The following is a 17,961-nucleotide window of genomic DNA, read 5'->3' as shown; positions in this document are numbered from 1 at the left end:
CGGTATAGCTCCCCCATATTTGTCTCCACTTTGTAAATAAATGTACATCCGGACCACTTCGCGGACCGATGCAGAACCGTGTTGGATTGCAAAAGTGAATAAAAGTGCCTGGTCGAACATATACTGGAGTTTTGCGGGTCTCCCCTGGAGATGCCCTCATGCCTTTTCTTTCCCTTGAGGAGGCCAATGAGCTCTAGGTAAAGACCATGGCCCTAGGTAAAATGGTAGTTTTTAGTAGTGTAAATGTGTTTCTTTATGCTACATTTCCTAATTTTGTTGTACAACTCTAGTTACAACTTACTTATATATTGACCAATGCATATATTCTCTCCATATATGGAGCTAAGTAATGTTGATATGCCATATGCCAACGAGCACATTGTTGTGATGATACAATAGAGTTAATACAAAACATATATCCTTGTCTAAGATTTGACTGATATATTTTGCTTGCAAGAACTAAATTAATGGTTGATAGTTCATGTAGAACGTGAAACATTTCTATTTTTGATTGTAAATTAAGGTTATATGTAATTCATATCCCCTCCCCAAATAGAAAAAAATTGTCAATCCTTGATGAATTTATTTAGGGGCTAAATAGGAAAATCATTAACGAATGTGTAGTGGAAGGGAAGTGTAGAGAGACTTGCATTCTGGGTGAAGTTTGAAACAGTAAGAGAACTTGCTGCATGCTCATGTCCATCTAGTCGATAAACAACAAACTTGTATGCGATAGTGCTGTCAACACGCAGGTAACACACCATGTTTGTTCAAGCTTCATTACTTTCGATATGTCTACTAATAAGACACACAATGATATAATTGTTAAATTTTTTTGCCGAAAAAACTGTTTTACAAAGATTTTAGAAAGAGTCTGATCTCTTGCTTATATTATTGACATCTCCATTTCCTCCTAGATAACGGGACAACAACAGTTATTGTCGTCATTGCAGAAGGCCGCAGAGACCGGCGGCATGTCGTCGCCGCCGCAGAACTTCTTGCATCGCTCGTCCGTGCAGTCCGGGAAGTGTTTGGAGTAGCACGAAGCCGGCAGGGGAAAAGCACGCGGCTCAACTATCTGCATATGCATGTAAATAAATGAACGATAAAAATATGCACAAATTAGATATCTAATCTGAAAAACATGTGCTCCAACTTCCGATCTCAACGACGGCGACAATGCAAATTATATATAGCAAATTTAACTGACTAACCTGTTTGCGGGCGTCACACGAGGAGAGAAGAAGGGTGGCAGCCATGACCACCATGAGTGTGGCCACGAAGCAGCACAGGGCACTCGTGTTCTTCTTCACTATCACCATGATCGATTTACAGTAGAGGAGGAGGCTAGCTACGCTTACGTACTGCAGTTCTTTTTGCTGTGTTGTTATTTGAGATTTGTTGTGTTGTTTATATAGACCCTGTAAGTACATTGGTGTGCCTGCCTAGCCAATTATAAGTATGAATTAAATGTTTTAATTGACGCTTTAATTCAAGTAAGAAATAAATGGATATATATCCTTTTTTACAGGGAATGGATATATATGTCATGTATGGACACATGGATAGATACTACAATCATTTGATACAGAAAACGCCATGCAGGACGGAAAACTATTATAAAGAACACCCTTGGACCTATTCTCAAAATTAAATTCGTAATCTGATGTGCTACCTCATCATCTATTATTAAAACTAAATATCACTCATTATCTATTGTCAAAACTAAATATCACTCATTAGTACTAACCTTGCTTTATCTATTCTTTTCATCCTGATACTGCAAATTAGATAGCAGCATAGAAATCAGGTAATCTCTTGGGGAAGGACCACGTTAGCTATGGTTATCCCGGACAGTTGTTGGAGCAAGGATATGAATGCCATCTAGTCTTTTTTTAGCATTCTTAATAAGGCATTTGTTAACTTTTACCTGTCTAAGGTATTTTTTCACTTCCGTTGTGAGAACCGCATCTTGGTTGTATCATTGTATGACCCTTTGTTATATTTTACTTGTTGGATTCATTGTGTGTGTGTGTGTGTTTGTTATATTTGACTTGTCGGATTCGTTGTGTGTGTGTGTGTTTGTTACATTTGACTTGTTGGATTCGGTGTGTGTGTGTGTGTGTGTGTGTGTGTGTGTGTGTGTGTGTGTGTGTGTGTGTGTGTGTGTGTGTGTGTGTGTTCTGTGTAATACCTGTCGTTCCACCCACATGGCGTATGTGTCGTGACATTCACGGTGTGTTTGGTGGACGTCCTGGGGTCAATACTACACATTTACCACCAGAGGTGGTAGACATGTATAGTGCCACTTTTGCTCGGTTACACCCGCCCACGACATTGCATGGTTGCAACGATGAATCATTGACGTGAAATTCTATATCATGTGACATGTAAAAAGATTGTGCAGAAACATCTCTATGTCACTCAGACTTCGAAGAAGAGCGAAACCAAAAATCTGAGAAATAAATGTATACACAGTTTCACGGCTCTTCACCTACACTGCCCAGATCTAGCCCACGATAATGAAATGGTCAACATGCTCAGATAAAAAAAACACTTTACAAGAAGCTCCCTGTAACTGAAAAAAGAACAGTGAATTTTCGTAATTAGCAAAAACAGAAGGTACAATATAGACAACACATACACAATCTTGCAGTTTGCTTTACCTTCTGCCGTACACATCCTCCAAAGCTTGTGGACCATACATTTTATGAAAAAGATCTTGCCACTGAAAATGATTCAACATGAAAGAAAACTGTATTAGAGGGTGACAGTCTGTATAAGGATCTTAGCGCAGTCAATAATGTGGAGAATGGCTATTTTTTGGAAAAATAATTCCGTCTCGTCCAAAGTATTTAGAAGTACATAAAAAATCTAAAGATCAAATGTGAGTGTCAACTTTTTGGTCCTTTCAAAATAGTTTATATGCTAGCATGCAAGCTTTTTCGTAGAGTCAAACTCATCAGATCTTCTATAAGTTGAGGTTGGCGTCCCCTGCATCCAAATAAGTGATTCTAGATCTTTGACGAGCCATCGTTCCATCCACTGAACAAAGTCCGAGCAGCTTCCTTTAATTCTCTTGAAGCCATGTCCCAGAGAAATGGAGAGTGCAACTGTCTTTCACTTGATCCAGTCGCCCAGACAAATTTTTCTTTAATATTACCAAAGATTTTGGCACTCCAGATTTGAAGAGTTTTATCTGTGATGAAACTGATCTTGCGACATAGTCCGGTCAGCGGGTCAGAAATAGCACAGAGGGCTGGATTTGACCGCGCCAAGGAGTCCACATTTCCCTGGATAACCAACAAAATTCAAAACGTAATCTGCGACAGCCAACAACTTTGTGAACTGTGGCGAGAAGCAATGGGCAGTGGCTGGATGTGGTCGAGGAAATTCCTTGGAGAAAACTGTCCGGGAAGAGATCATGCCACGCCGGAGATGCCAACATGCGATCAATCTTGTAGAGAACCGTATATATTGTTGCGTTTGTCCATGTGAAAGCACCGCCATTAAGGTTAACATCATGCAACATAACATCACTAACCACTTTATTGAACTTACCCATCATGCGCCTATTAAGGTTGCGATTATTCTTATCTTCCGCACTAACAATCAGGTGTTCTCATAGCCTGAGAGGAGCCACGGTCCTGAAGCACTTGATCTTATTGTTCTGATCTCATTGAGGAATCGGATTTTATCACAATCCTCTTGGGGGCCATAAACCGAGCAATTACCTAGTAATAATAAAAGAAAGTATGTCCATATATGTGTACCTTTTGGAGAAAGGCATGTCTACCATCACGTGCATGTAGCGGCCATTGATTTTCTTGAAGATTCGCATACATTCACTGACTACTGCTTAGTTGGTCAGACTCTTCTCTCACTACTGTTCTAGCAATGCTTCACCATCTCATGCCAGTATTTTGTTTTATTCCCAAGTCTAAATATATTTTATCTTTTCAACCAGGCGTTCATTTTATGATCCATTTGCATATTTGTGTTTATGATGACGACGACTTTAAAACGAGACCACTTTTGATTATATGTCAACAAGTTTTAAAATTCACGATGGTTCACTCTGGAACACGATGCCCCCAAATGGAACTGGATATAAACTACTCTTAGTTACTAACTTTTACATACAGTATGGAACAATTTAAAACACACTAACACACGATGAAACACGTAGGTAAACAGTGTAACATTATGATACACTACGAGAACATGGCTAGCCATACTGAAACAATAAAACTACTTATGCGGAACCGAATAAAACATTATTGATTTTTGGTAAGATCTTGCTGAAAAAACACATTTATGTAAACATAAAGTAAAAGAAAAATTTATTTCAAAATATATCAGGCATCTATTTGTTTGAACGAAACTCAGTGACTAAAGAATAGCACATGCTAGGGGATAGAAAAAACACTATAGATGATACAATGGACCCACAGAACAAGAATAAAAAATATATGTATGCATGCATGCACACGAGGTCCCGTGTATGGTGGAGAATCCTCTCTCGTACCTTTTGAGGACTCGTGCACGAGCACGACATGCATGGCGTTGTTGTTGGGCGGCAGCTGCAGGCGGAGCGGCATCAACTTGCTTGTGATGGGGTTGCGGGAGCAGATGATCACGTCCTTGAGCCCCGTGTCCTCCTGCAGTCTCTCCAGCAGCTCCCCAAGGCTTGTCCCGTTGAATAGGAACGAGCGCCCCTCATCTCCCTCACGCACATACCCACTGTCATCCGCAATATGGTAGTGGATGTGCCGCCCCTCCACCTTGTGCACCGGCACCGAGAAGGAGTCCGCCGACTGCATGCGTCCGCAAACACGATATATGGAGAACCAAAATTAGCAAAAGCGTAAGTCGGTGGCCCACCATTGGGTTGTTGGACTCATCGTGCAGGAACAGGTGCGCGTACGGACCTCGAGCCTCGAAAAGCCGACCGGGGGCGCTAGGGATCCAGGGGGAGGCGGCGGGGGCTGCGCTACGACCGGAGTCGATGTACGGTGGTGCGGTGGCGCAGGAGGCCTGAGCGCTCCCGTCGGCAAGGGAGCGGGCGAGGGCGAGGGCGAGCGAGAGTGTGGTTTGTAAGGTAGAGGAGGAGAGTAGGCGGTGGTGATGGGATCCGAGCATCGAGGCGGGTGCACGAGGACCTGCACGATCTCGATGCACCAGACGACCCAGCCGGCATGGCGGTGGTGTGGGACGTCATGGGTCACGGAGTTGCGCAACGGCGGGAGGCCGCCGTTGGCGCGGAGGAAGTTGCCGTAGCGGGTCTGGAGGCGGGCGTGCCTGCCTTCGCCGACGGGGACCCACTCGACGGAGGAGTCGAGGCGGTGGGGCAGCGTCTGGATCACCTTGCGCCCGGTGACGCCCATGAGGATGGGCTCGTTGGAGGCGGTGAGGTAGCGGCCGTAGCGGCTGCGGAGGCGGATGACGCCGGGCGCGTTCGGCACCAGCTCCACGGTCCACCGCGCGTTCGGGGACGCGGCGTTGCGGTCCTGCAGGACGTGGGACTCGTCCTCATCGGCATACATGTACTTGTTTTGGTGGCTCCGCAGCCGCACCGTCTTGGCGCGCTCGAACAGCTCCATGCGCGCCTCGGCCCGGCGTGACGCTGTCGCGGTCGGTGACCCTCGCCTCACGCGCGTTTGTGGTTAGGGAGGGTAGGTTGCCGATGTGGACGACGGCTGCCGCGCGCCGCGATACGCCCCGGGCGTTGCGCTACGCCGCGCCACAAACCTGGGACTCTCGGACACCCAATATAGCGTTTCCTAACTCATCGAAGCCCTTTGCATGTGCATGGCCTCTCTTTCTCTTTTTTCCTTCTCACACAACACATGCATGCCTGCACTAACACATGCATGCCTACGTTATCTTTTCCCTCTCCTCAAACTTCATTACTTTTACTTTTCTTTTGACAGTTTAGATGATTCATATCTTAAAATCATTTATTAAAATATATATTTGAACTAACGTCAAGATCTTTAGAGCAAGAGTAGTCTTAGATGATTTTTAACACATACTATTTGTTAACTGAAATTGAAATATGATCTTTTAGAAGCTTATCAGTGTTTTCAGTGATGAAATTTGCTGGAAACAGTGAATGATTTTTCATTTTTATTTTAAGGTGCTAAACAAACTGAATAAAGAGTTGAAGAACTTTCCCAACAGTGGGCCTGCACTTTGTTAGAAAATTAAAGAACTTTGCCAGAACTGAAAAACTTTATAACACTACTAGGGAAAAAGCCTAGCAGCAGCGAGGGTTTTGGGCCTCTCAGTAGCGCGGGTGCCGGCGCTACTAATAAGGCGCTACAACTAACGTATAGCAGTAGCGCCTGTTTTCCCATGCTACTGCTATACATGAATAGCTGTAGCGCTCTTTGGGAAAGGGCGCTACTGATATTATCTGCAGCGCTGTTTGCTGGGACGCGCTACTGGTAAGGAGACGCTACTGCTAAATTTCCCCCCTCGCTACTACTAGTTTATTTATTAGTTTTTTTCCTGCATATTTGTTTTGTATTTGAATAGGCTTTATAAAATAATCTTTAGCATATCATACACATACAAATGTAATCATAGCTTATACATACAATTAGTCTCATCAAATCATGTCATCATCATAATTATCATCCAACACAAAGTGGTCTCTCGTCATCATCTCGAAAATAGCGATACAAGTCTCGATTACTTGCAAATACATCGTCATCCATCTAAACAATGATATACACGAGAAGAGCTATCACTTTGAGAACATGAGTTCGTATCCCTCTCTCGCATTAGCGTGAACCTAAACTAACTACTGCGTGTCGCTCGGAAACCGGAAACCGGTACACCTGGGCGGCCTGACACTCCGGCCACTTGTCGTATATATACTCCTGGCGTAGCACTTCTTCGCCATCTATGATCTATGCACCTGCATCATCACATGAGTCGATGATATGCAACATATATAGTTGAGCAACAGAAAGAGACAGACTTGGCAAAAATAGAAACAACATATCATAAGCATAAATAACAAAGTTCATCGTACCCCAAAATGCCCTAACTAGAGTGATTTTCGCTAGTCGAGGAGGAGGACGGTTTAATTACATCACAAATAAAGTTTCACCGTGCATAACTCAAAGTTTTGTCATACAGAAAGTATGGACTAAATGGACACATTGTCATGTATCGACAATCACTCCAACATGTCGTTCCATCCATCCAAGTCAGGGAGATAGTCCCCGAGCCTAGTGAAAGGCTTCAGGTCGAGACGCTGAGAGGCTATCCATATTCGGATGTCTTCCCGCGACATTTGTCCTTCTCCGTAGAACATCCTTGTTTTTCTGACGACCTCCTTCATGATGATTTGGGCAAGTTCGCGCTGGATGTTATAGAACTCAGCTCGAAGTCGATGATCCTCGATATCTCCTATGTCCTTTGCCCATTGCAGAATATGGGCATCGCCGGAAGAAGGTGCCATGCGAAGGTTCTGGTGATCCCATCTGTACTCCAGCATGTGGTGTAGGACATAAAATCCATCATTAAGAGAATCATTCGGTTGCTGGATGCAGCAGAAGTCGGTCTTATGGCCGAAGGCGACCCTGCCGCCCCTTATCTTCTTGCCCCTGACCTCTCCACCCATTGATTGGTAGTAACACATAGCACTGTCGAGAACATCCTTGATGTGGGTGTAATCCTTTTTGTGAATGTTCTTCGGCGAGTCCAAGTAAAGAGCGTGGGAGAATCGGGGGTAGAGGATGATGAGGATGGCGCGCCCGCCGCTGCGCAAAATAAGTCCTCAAATTAATTAGCCTCCACCGTGCAAATGAATGATTGAAATCGAAGGACGAAGGATAGCAGTGCGGATGACTTACACGGGATGATAAGGCACGAGAATCGCCCCCTTGTCCTTATTGGCGAGCATGAAACTGACGATGTAATCCCTCGCGTATTCACGGTGATTTGCGCAGACTCCCAAGAAGCCCTCGTGCATGTAGTACGGGTCAGCGACACAGATATGAGATATCTGCTCAACCCCGATGATGTAGTTCATGTGCAAGGCATAAAGGCGGACAAACGTAAAATCCAGCTTCTTCACGTGAAACATGTCGAATATGTAATCGAATCGGAGGAAGAACTTATCGGCGGGGAAGCTGTCGACGTACGACATTTGCCGCGGAACATTAATCACGTAGAGTGGGTATCCTGGATCTTTCGAGGCGATGAGGTCTTTCTCTACCCGCAGCACATCGTCATGAAGTCTCTTTAGATCGCCGAATCTGTCCCGTAGCGCTGTTGCAGGTAGGATTGGTTGACCGGGGATATGCCATTTATCCGCATCGAGGATATCTATACGGTCCTAAAGTCGAGGCTGCTGAGGCGGCTGGATCATAGAAACAGCTTTTTTTGCCTTTCCTCGCTCTCTTCCCAAACTTCTTTACTACCGGAAGGTCGTCCATAATATGTTGAGACGGCAATTCAGGCACTGACTCATGACGCTCAAACCCTGAGGAGGCGCCAGTATAGACATACTGTTCAGCAGCGCCATCGTCATCCTCATCCTCATCCATGGTGACGTCATCAGCGACTAATGAAGCCTCCTCCTTACCCCGTCCGCTATCACCCAACTCGACACCCGACGCTAATTGGGTAGGTGGGGTATTGATGTTCATACCTTGCTGAGGCTGCGTGCTCATGGGTGTGCTCCTGGCCACCTCCAGACGAAGCAGACTCTTTGGCCACAACAGGACCCACCCAACATTGCAACAATCACCAAGCCGCCGCGGTGTCTCGTCGTCATCCCCCAGTAGTACTGGAGGAGGCAAATTCTCGTGGCCCGGTTTGACACTGGCCACGGAAACCTTGAAGACGTTCGGGGGGATCGGCCGGCTGTGAAACAATGGTTCCTTTGGCTCCATTATCGTTGCCTTCCCCACGTCCACCTTCTGGTCGCCGATGGTGTATAATATGGTGCACGGGGTTTTGTCGGCCTGCAAAGAAAAGTCTGTGACGTGAGACATCCGAAAGGCAACGAAAACGGGATATTATACATTTATATTGAAGGGGGCCGGTGTGACAGATACGTTGAGGACGTCGAGCTCAGCCAAAGACGAAGCACCGCCTAGCACGTCCGGTGCGTGAGCCGGTGCGGGAGCAGGTGCACCTGCAGGTGCTGGTGCAACGCCAGTCGAGCTGCTCCTTGCCAAGAAGTCAGCAAGGGAAAGTCCGCTACATTTTTCTCTGGATATTGCCTGGTCCAATTGAAAACGGCCGGAACCAAGGTAGTAGAAATATCTACAGCCACCTTTTTTGCGGCAGCTACCGCTGTTGCAACTGTCTGAGTTGATTTCTTCTCAACCGCAATCTCAACCCTCTTGTCGATGTTTTCTTCATTTAATCTCCATCTTTCCTTTCTCTCCTCCGTGGTCTCACGGTAGTACTTCTTCCACGTGGCGCCGTCTCCGACACCATGCACGCGTCCATACGACGGTCGATCCACCGGTTGTCGTTTCAATATGTTCAACGCCCGGTTGAATGGAGTGTCCCACTTGGGCCTCGCCAATGCCTCAGACGGCGAGTCGCTTTCGACCGCAATCCTGTGCTGCAGTCGAATTGATCAGAAACTAAAATTACTAGCAGTCTTATGAACTCCGTAATGACCGGTGTTGTCTCGTAAACCTTTTTCACTGGGTCCCAATGGTGCCGGGCCCTGAGGACGTCACGCTCCTGCTGGACGGTGAACTCCGCCAAGGGGTCTGCGATGCCCAGACTCGCGGCTTCCGCGTCCTCCTTGGCCCATTTGGACCTCTTTCTGCCGTAATCACGGCTTCCGAGGTGGTGGCTCCCAAAGTTCCTCTCTTGAAGCCCCTTCATGCACTTAGACTTTTTTGGCATCTTTGGCCTCGCAAGCCTCCTTGAATATTTGAAACCGCTCTTCCGTGATTGTCGGATTATCCTTTACAATCTCGGAGTAGGGTTCCTTCTTGTCGATGATCCTTGCTTTCACTCGATTTTTCCAGGCGGCCAACGCGTCGCTAAACTTGGTCATGGCGTGTTTGTTTATCTTCTTCATTGCCGGGTCCTCATCTGAATCTTTATAATCATTCTCATTCCGGCCCGGGGACAAGAATATCTGGTGAAACTTCTTTAGGAGGGAGCTCCTCATATTTTCTATCTTCTGTAGTTTCTCATCGTTGATGGTGGCGGTTGTCCATACGATGCAGCCTATTTGATTGCCGTAGCATCGAGGCGCTTCCTCGGGCACCGTTGGCTCAAAATTTCCGTCGTCCACCTTCGTGACCACCACTCTAGTAGTCCTGAGTTTGTTAGGAACCCGTTGCCTCTTTGCTTTCGGTTCTACACCGGCTCCACTCCCCGAGGCAGCACCGGTCTCAGTCTCAGCGCCGGTCTCGATGCCGGTCCGAGTCTGAGCGCCGGTCTTAGTCTCAGCACCGGCCTGCGTGTCGGTCTCAGTCCCCGATGCCACTGGTGGGCCCAGCAATAACATCGGTTGATCGTCGGTAAGGCTAAAAAATTCATCTGCCGCCCGGTAGGCATCGTCGCAATCACCAGAACCATGTCCTTCATCGTTGCTAGCCATGTTTCCTATTATTAAATCTAGTCAATTAATTCTAGACCTAATAAAATGAATAATGACATAAAAAAGGCCTATTGTTTTGCAGGAATGTTGACTCCTTCCTGATGCGGCAAATCACGGGCACTCGATATGTCCTAGTTTGTAGCACAAGTCATGCCGAAATTCACGGAAAATTTCGGCATGACCTTTGCTAAAAAGTGGACAAATCAAGAACCTGAAATTTGCCGGAAAAAAAATGAATCAACAATCCGGCAAAACATAGGCCACTAAGCATCATTCCCTGGAAACAGTGTCCAAATATACACGAGCAACCACATGTCCAAATTTCGCAAGCTAATTCAAAAACAAAGTGTAGAAGAAAATTCATTTAACTACTAATAGAACAAAATTCAGTTAACTTTAGTGCTCTATAATGATGAAAGGAAAAAAAAATTAGTTAACTACTAATTTCATTCATTTAGGTTATTCATTTAACATCACCTAATTAACCTACTGTACCACTACTACTAGCAGCACTACTAACCTAATTAACCTAGCAAAACTCTAGTGCCCTAACTGAAAAACATCTAATTAACATCTACTAGTACCACTATTGCCCTAACCTAATTAACATCTACTAGTATCACTATATACTATACAAGCAGCATCTACACTAATTAAACCCTACTGCCCTAACTAACTTTTGCTCTACTAATTTTGCTCTACTAATTTTTTCTCTAAAATGCAGAGAGAGATGAGTGAGGGGGAGGGGTGGGGGACTTACAGAGAGGGGAGAGAGGGCGGGCTCGGGCACGGGCAACGGCGGTCCTGGGCGGGCTCGGGCGGCGGTGAGGTGGAGGGCGCCGACGGTGACGTCGAGGGCGGCCTCGGGCGGCGGCGGTGAGGCTGAGGGCGGCCTCGGGCGGCGGCGATGAGGATGACGGCAGCCTCGGGGGGAGACGGTGAGGTTGCGGGCGTCCATGCCGGCAGGAGATGGCGGCGAAGTGGGCGACGACGAATTGGGGAGACGGCGGCGAGGGCGAGGGATTTGGGGAAAAAGTGGTGGCCGGGGGGGGGACCGCTGTTTAAGTGAAACGTAACGATAGCGAGTTTCCGGAAACGCGCTATAGCTATGTTAGCTATAGCACGTTTACTGAAACCCGCTACTGCTATTCCTTTCTCCCTTTTTCCTTTTTTTATTTTTCTTTACATTTTATTTTTTTTCTTTCTCCTTTTTCTATTTCTTTCATTTTCATTTACTTTTCTACTTGTTTTTCACTTTATTTTATTTTTGTTAGCAGCAACGCCTTACACGTAAGCACGCTACAGCTAAGGAGCGTAGCAGTAGCGCTGGGCCAGTATACGCGCTACTGCTAGGTTGGGCTAGCCATGTGCGCCCAGTTCAAACATAGCAGCAGCGCTTTTCGCCAGTACGCGCTACTGCAAAAGTCGTAGCAGTAGCGCGGTTTATTTACGCGCGCTGCTACTAATTAGCAGTAGCGTTTGATTTTGTACAGCGTTACTGGTAACATTCTGTGTATAAGGTTTTCCCTAGTAGTGTAAACAGCTTCCCTGAACTTTAATGAAAATTTTAAGGAACTTGTTTGAGCCATGCACACTTTAATTTTATCTTGGGCTCGCAATTTATTTTGAAATTTGTGGTGACATATTAATCTTAAAAACTATTGATGAATTTAAAAAAACGTTCTTGGATTTCAAAAAATATTAATAAATTTGATAAAATGTTCTTAGATTTAAAAATGTTCTCGGATATCAAATAATGTTGAAGACTTAAACAATGCTCATGAATATAAAAAATGATAAATTTTAAAAATTATTACTGGATTTCAATAAATGTTCACGGGTTAAAATTATTCATGATTTCAAAATATGTTCCTAGATATCAAAAAATGTTTATAATGTTCTCAATTTGAAAATACGACCATGAAGTTTAAAAATTGTTCTCATATTTCAAAAGGTTCATGATTTTTTAAATTTGGTATTTCAAAAAGTTAACGAAATTAGAAAAAAAATAAAAAGAAAAGAAGAGGAAACTGGAAAAAGCAAAAATCGAGAAAACCCAAAGAAAGAACACATAAAAAACCAAAAGGTCTGGTTGAGGAAACCGTTGGAAAACCAAAGAAAAGACCATAGAACAGACGAAATTGGCCGACTTACTACCGCGAGCGGTGGTGCGCGTTTGGTCTCTAGATGTAGGTTCGCTACTTAGCTCATCAAATAGACGGCATATTGTTGTGGGGCTAAATTAATGTATGTTTTTGTCAATCCTTGATGAAATTAATGTGGGGCTAAATAGAAATATAGTTAACGAATGTGTATTCGAAGTGTAAAGAGACTTGCATTTGGGTGAAGTTAAAAACACCAAGAGTACTTGCTCGCATACTCATGTCCATCTAGTCAATAAACAAGAAACTTGTTTGTGCTTATGCTGTAAACACGCAGGTATCAACCATTTTTGTTGAAGCTTCATTACTTTTGATTTGTCTCCACATACACGAACCAACGAGACATACAATGATAAAAATCGTTACGACAAAAATTGTCGGAAAAGCTGGTTTACAAAGATTAGAAAAGGTCTGATCTCTTGCTTATATTATTAGCTTCTCCATTTCCTCTTGGATTACTTCAGCGGCGCTTATAATTAACTAAATGGGACAACAACAGTTGTTGTCATCGTTGCAGAAGGCCCCGGGGACCGGCGGCATGTCATCGCCACCACAGAACTTCTTGCACCGCTCGTCGGTGCAGTTTGGAAAGTGCTTGGAGTAGCACGAAGCGGGCAGGGGAAAAGCATGGGGCTTATCCATCTGCATATGGGTGCAAGGAAACAAACGATGAAAAAAAAGCAAAGATTAGATATCTAATCCGACAAAATTGCTTCATCGTCTCATCTCAACGGCGACTTTGCAAATTAAATAGAAAATTTAAGTGATTAACCTCTTTGCGGACGTCGCATGAGGAGAGAAGGGTGGCAGCCATGACCACCATGAGGGCGGTCACGAAGCAGTGCAGGGCGCTCGTGTTCTTCTTCAGCATCACCATGATCGACAAAGCAAAGCCAGACCAGAAAGCGAAAAAGAAAGTTAAATAAGCGACAGTCCCCAGACACGAATGCATGCATGGCACGCACAGCGCATGTATACGCTCAGTTGAGAAGCTCGAACAGTGGCTCGAGCGCCGCCTGCGCCAGGTCAGCAGCGGCCACGGCTGCCGCCGGGAAGCGCTGGTGCACGAAGGACAGGATCAGAAGAGCCACGGCGGCAACCCAGAGCAAGAACCCGGTGACGGCGTCGGCGCCAGCGTTGCTGCTCGGAGGGGGCGTGGCCCGGAGGAGGAAGGAGACGGCCAGCAGCATGTACGCGTCGGCGTAGAGGCGGAGGCGGCGCTCCATGTTGTGCTGACCATCGTCGACGCCGCCGTAGTACTGCTGTGCCGTCGCTAGGAAGAGGTTCCGGAGGAAAGCCGCCATTTCTCTGACTTGTTAAGCTGCACTGTATACCGGGCTGTTGGGATTAGTAGACACAGTTAGGGTCAATCGTATATATAGCCCACATGATGTTGGAACGATCAAGTACAACGAAGAGCGTGTAGTCTGACTTGGAGCTCATTGTTTAATAGAGTTGAATTGAGTGTGATGACAGTTTGTACCCGACAATAGTTGATTAATTGCCAGGGTTAAATAGATATATTTTTAGATGTTGAAGGTAGCATAATTTTTCTAATGTGCCTTTTGAAACTTAATTAGCTCGCGATTCTCTGTGTCGCACATGAACACATTAGTTTCCGAGCTGGGTTTTAGTTCACATACTACTGCATTGAATATTTATTTTGAATACCTCTAAATTGTATGATTTTGGCTGTTTTTATTTTGCAAACATGTTTATGTTTTAGAAATGTTAGTTGTAACCTTCTTGTAAACTTGAGTGAGCAGAGTGAGAACCTATATGGTTGTCCAGCTTGGAGTACTCCCGGTGATCCCAAGTTTAGAAATCCTACGCTAGAACTCATAAATATAGTAGTTCTAAAAAATGTAATCCCCCTGTCTCAAAATATAGCGCGTATTAGATTTTTTTTCTTCAAAGTCAAACTATGAACATTGACCATGTTCTAAATGTATACGCTAGGTTTGTCATGAAACGTTCTTTTCATAGTGTATATTTGGTACTGTACATATAGATAGCTTTCTCTCTAACTTGGTCAAATCTTGACTTTTGTGAAAATCAATGTGCAAATGCAATATGGGGCCGAGCGAGGGAGTATGGCATGAACAAAAACTTGTATCAGTCATGTTACAAACCTTCAAAACCAAGTTGGAAGGACAATCTTTGAAAGAAAACAGATCATAGAACCATGAACAGTAACTCATTTAAATTCATTTATAAATTGTCCCATCGTTGCTACAAGCATTATTTTATTTTTCTCTTTTTAAAAGGGCATTGTTATATTTTTTTTCTCAACGAGACAGATTGCCTTTTAAGTGAAGCCTTGGCACGAACATGTTGGGGTCCTGAAAACAGTCTCTTGCAAAAATGTAAGAAAAGCTTGCGTACAAAAACCCCAAGGTGGTCGTACCCTTCGCAAGGCTGCCCTTTTAGACAGATTGCCTTCGGATTTACATTGCAGTGTCATAATGCATACTTATATATTAGTGTTGAGAATTTTTACAAAATTGTTTTTTTTTTTTGCCAAAAGGAACCCCAGACTACATTGAAATTAGCAGTGGTACAAAGCACCCCAAGAAAAAGGAAAATTACAATCAACACCCTGGGGGACCAATCCAGCAACCACTAACACGGGATGAGGATGCGCCGCCGTTGGCGTCGCCACCGCTCCCTCCCGGAGTAGGTGATAACCTTGATCATGCGCACTGACTGCTCACGGACTGTTGACGACGGGAAGTCACTATCCTCGTCCCTATAAGACCAGCACGCCAGAGAAAAGCCAGATTGACAGAGCATCACCACTCGCATAGGCATGTGGAGCGACGAACATGTCGGGACACCTTTACCGACGAGAAAAAGCAGAACCAGAGTCCATGAACCTTTATCTTTCAAAATTGTTGCTAAGCTATTTAATACACATAGCACCTCATCTAAGCACTTTTGCGTTGAAAGAGGCCTAATAAACCCGAACAAGGAGAGTACTAGTTGTACTAAGTCTACGACACTAAAGCTAGTCATAGTGGGGAGTAACTTAGACTAGTAACATGCATATGTTACTAGTCTATGTTACTACCTTCATAATGGAGAGTAACATATGTGTGGTATCATGCAAGACATCATTTATTAAGATGTAGACTTATTTTTCCTTGAGATGTGTTATGTTACAGTAACATATTCCCTCCTTCTGAAAATATTTGTCCTAAAAATGGATAAAATAAATGTATCTATAACTAAAATAAGTCTAGATACAACCATTTCGAGGACAAGTATTTCCGGACGGAGGGAGTATTATGTTACTCCAAACACCTCTCTCCTCATTAAGTACATGCCACATAAGCAAACTTTTCTTGGGGTGTGTTATGTTAGTTGCTAAGTTACTCCCACTATTAGGCTAGCCATAGTGGGAGTAACTTAGGTAGTAACATAGCATATCCCAAGAAAAATTTGTTTACATGACATGGAGTTAATGAGGAGAGAGATGCTTGTGGTAACATAATATGTTACTGTAACATAACACACCCCGAAATAAAATGAGTTTATATCTCAATTAATGAAGGCTCACATGTTACCATCCATATGTTACTACCCATTATGAAAATAGTAACATAGACTAGTAACATATGCATGTTGTCTAAGTTACTCCCCACTATGACCAGCCTAAGTAGGTGCTATGTATTCGCAAAAAGGAAGTTGCTATAAATTAATGCTTAAAACAGCTTCTCGTGGACTCGTGGTATCATTGTAAGTCGAGTACTAAGATCAAATATTCTCTTAAAAGAGATCTTAAGTCTGCTACATATAATAACCGGTATGTACGCACTGATCAATTTGAATTTGTCTGCTTAAAGATGCTCTCGATCCACATGCAGCCGGTGGCGCGGCCGTGACGCGAGTGCCCAACCGTCGCCCCTACCTCATCCGAGGACGACAAGCGTGACTCAGCAAAGTATTTAATTCCTATATAAGTATCTCTGCTTCTAAATGGGAGTGCGGTAGCCTGATATTCTGATTTATTTTCGTCTAATCTTTTTCCTCACCTCGCCCATCCCTTCACATTGAATTTTTTTCCCTCTCGTTAAAAACCAAACCCCATTAAATAAAAAGATCTTGTTTCATGCTTACTTTCGCACGTGTTGATTCAAATTAATCACGTAAATAATAGATAATTCAGAATTCAGAAATCGCATCATATATATGAGACTTTCTAAAATACATACATAAAATTTTTCTCAATAACCTTTCAAAACAAAATCAGATATTTCTCAATAACAAATCGCTGATCCCGCACACTATGTCATTTATTATTATCATTATGTCTACTACCCTTCCGTCTAGGTGTATAAGTCACCTTACGAAAATTAAATAATCCCAAAACACTTAGGCGCGGTGCATTAACTCCCACCCCGTTTCTTATTTCTTGACATATCAACCAATAAAAGATGTGGGCATGCATACTTTCAATGACTTGAGACTATCAAACACGACATGTAGTGGTTAGTTCATTTCATGCAATGCTATTAATTAGCAAATAAATATTAAGTTCTCTTGTTTTGCTCTCCTCCTTAGTTACGGTGCATAACCTAACATGAAACACGACATGTACCTAGACGGAGGAAGTATTAATTAACAATCATAAGTTTGTAATACAACAAAAATAACATATCTTTTTATGGGGGTATGCATCCCCGCGCCCGTGAGGAGGAGCCGCCGTGGCCGGGCCTGACACTGGTGCGATGCTCGAGAATGCTAGGGCATGGATCACGGTGTCGAGGACGGCCGTCGCGGAAGGCATGCATCTACTGTGGCGTTCGTGGACACTGTCATATTATATATATTTTTTGTTAGTCATACGGGGAGCTGATACGTTTATTTTGCATTATATTTTTCTACTATTATTTCTACTGTTTAAAGTTATATTTCATGTTTTTTTGTAATTTTAATGCCTTTTCTCTCTCAAATTGCAAGTACTATCATCAAAGGGAGATTGCCGGCAACTGGAATTCTGGACCTGAAAGGAGCTACATAAAAAATAGCTATTCTCCGGACCTCAAAATGACCTGAAAATTTACGGACATTGATTCTAGAATGTATAAAAAAATACTAGAAGAAAAATATACCGGAGAGGACCCACCATGGGCCCACAAGCTCAGGTGGCGCGCCTCCCCTAGGGTGCGCCATGTGAGCTTGTGGGGCCCATAGAAGGCCTCC

General features: G+C 44.1%; 2 protein-coding genes across 2 annotated transcripts; both read right to left on the bottom strand.

The window, feature by feature from the left end:
* Window positions 1-2,398: 2,398 nt before the first annotated feature.
* Window positions 2,399-5,603, bottom strand: LOC119271130. Its single transcript, XM_037553065.1, has 4 exons — window positions 4,932-5,603; window positions 4,529-4,817; window positions 2,667-2,728; window positions 2,399-2,578 (listed from the first exon to the last, which is right to left on the bottom strand). Exons 1-3 carry the CDS (start codon window positions 5,601-5,603, stop codon window positions 2,709-2,711), a joined length of 981 nt encoding a protein of 326 aa, XP_037408962.1. The 3' UTR covers window positions 2,399-2,578; window positions 2,667-2,708.
* Window positions 5,604-13,236: 7,633 nt separating this feature from the next.
* LOC119273754 lies at window positions 13,237-13,633 on the bottom strand. Its single transcript, XM_037554806.1, has 2 exons — window positions 13,529-13,633; window positions 13,237-13,398 (listed from the first exon to the last, which is right to left on the bottom strand). Exons 1-2 carry the CDS (start codon window positions 13,631-13,633, stop codon window positions 13,237-13,239), a joined length of 267 nt encoding a protein of 88 aa, XP_037410703.1.
* Between the last annotated feature and the right edge of the window lie 4,328 nt (window positions 13,634-17,961).

This window comes from Triticum dicoccoides, chromosome 3A, assembly GCF_002162155.2.
Source record: "Triticum dicoccoides isolate Atlit2015 ecotype Zavitan chromosome 3A, WEW_v2.0, whole genome shotgun sequence".
Classification (NCBI taxonomy): domain Eukaryota; kingdom Viridiplantae; phylum Streptophyta; class Magnoliopsida; order Poales; family Poaceae; genus Triticum; species Triticum dicoccoides.
Note: the sequence above shows the minus strand (reverse complement) of the source record. Positions and strands in the feature narration are given on the sequence as shown.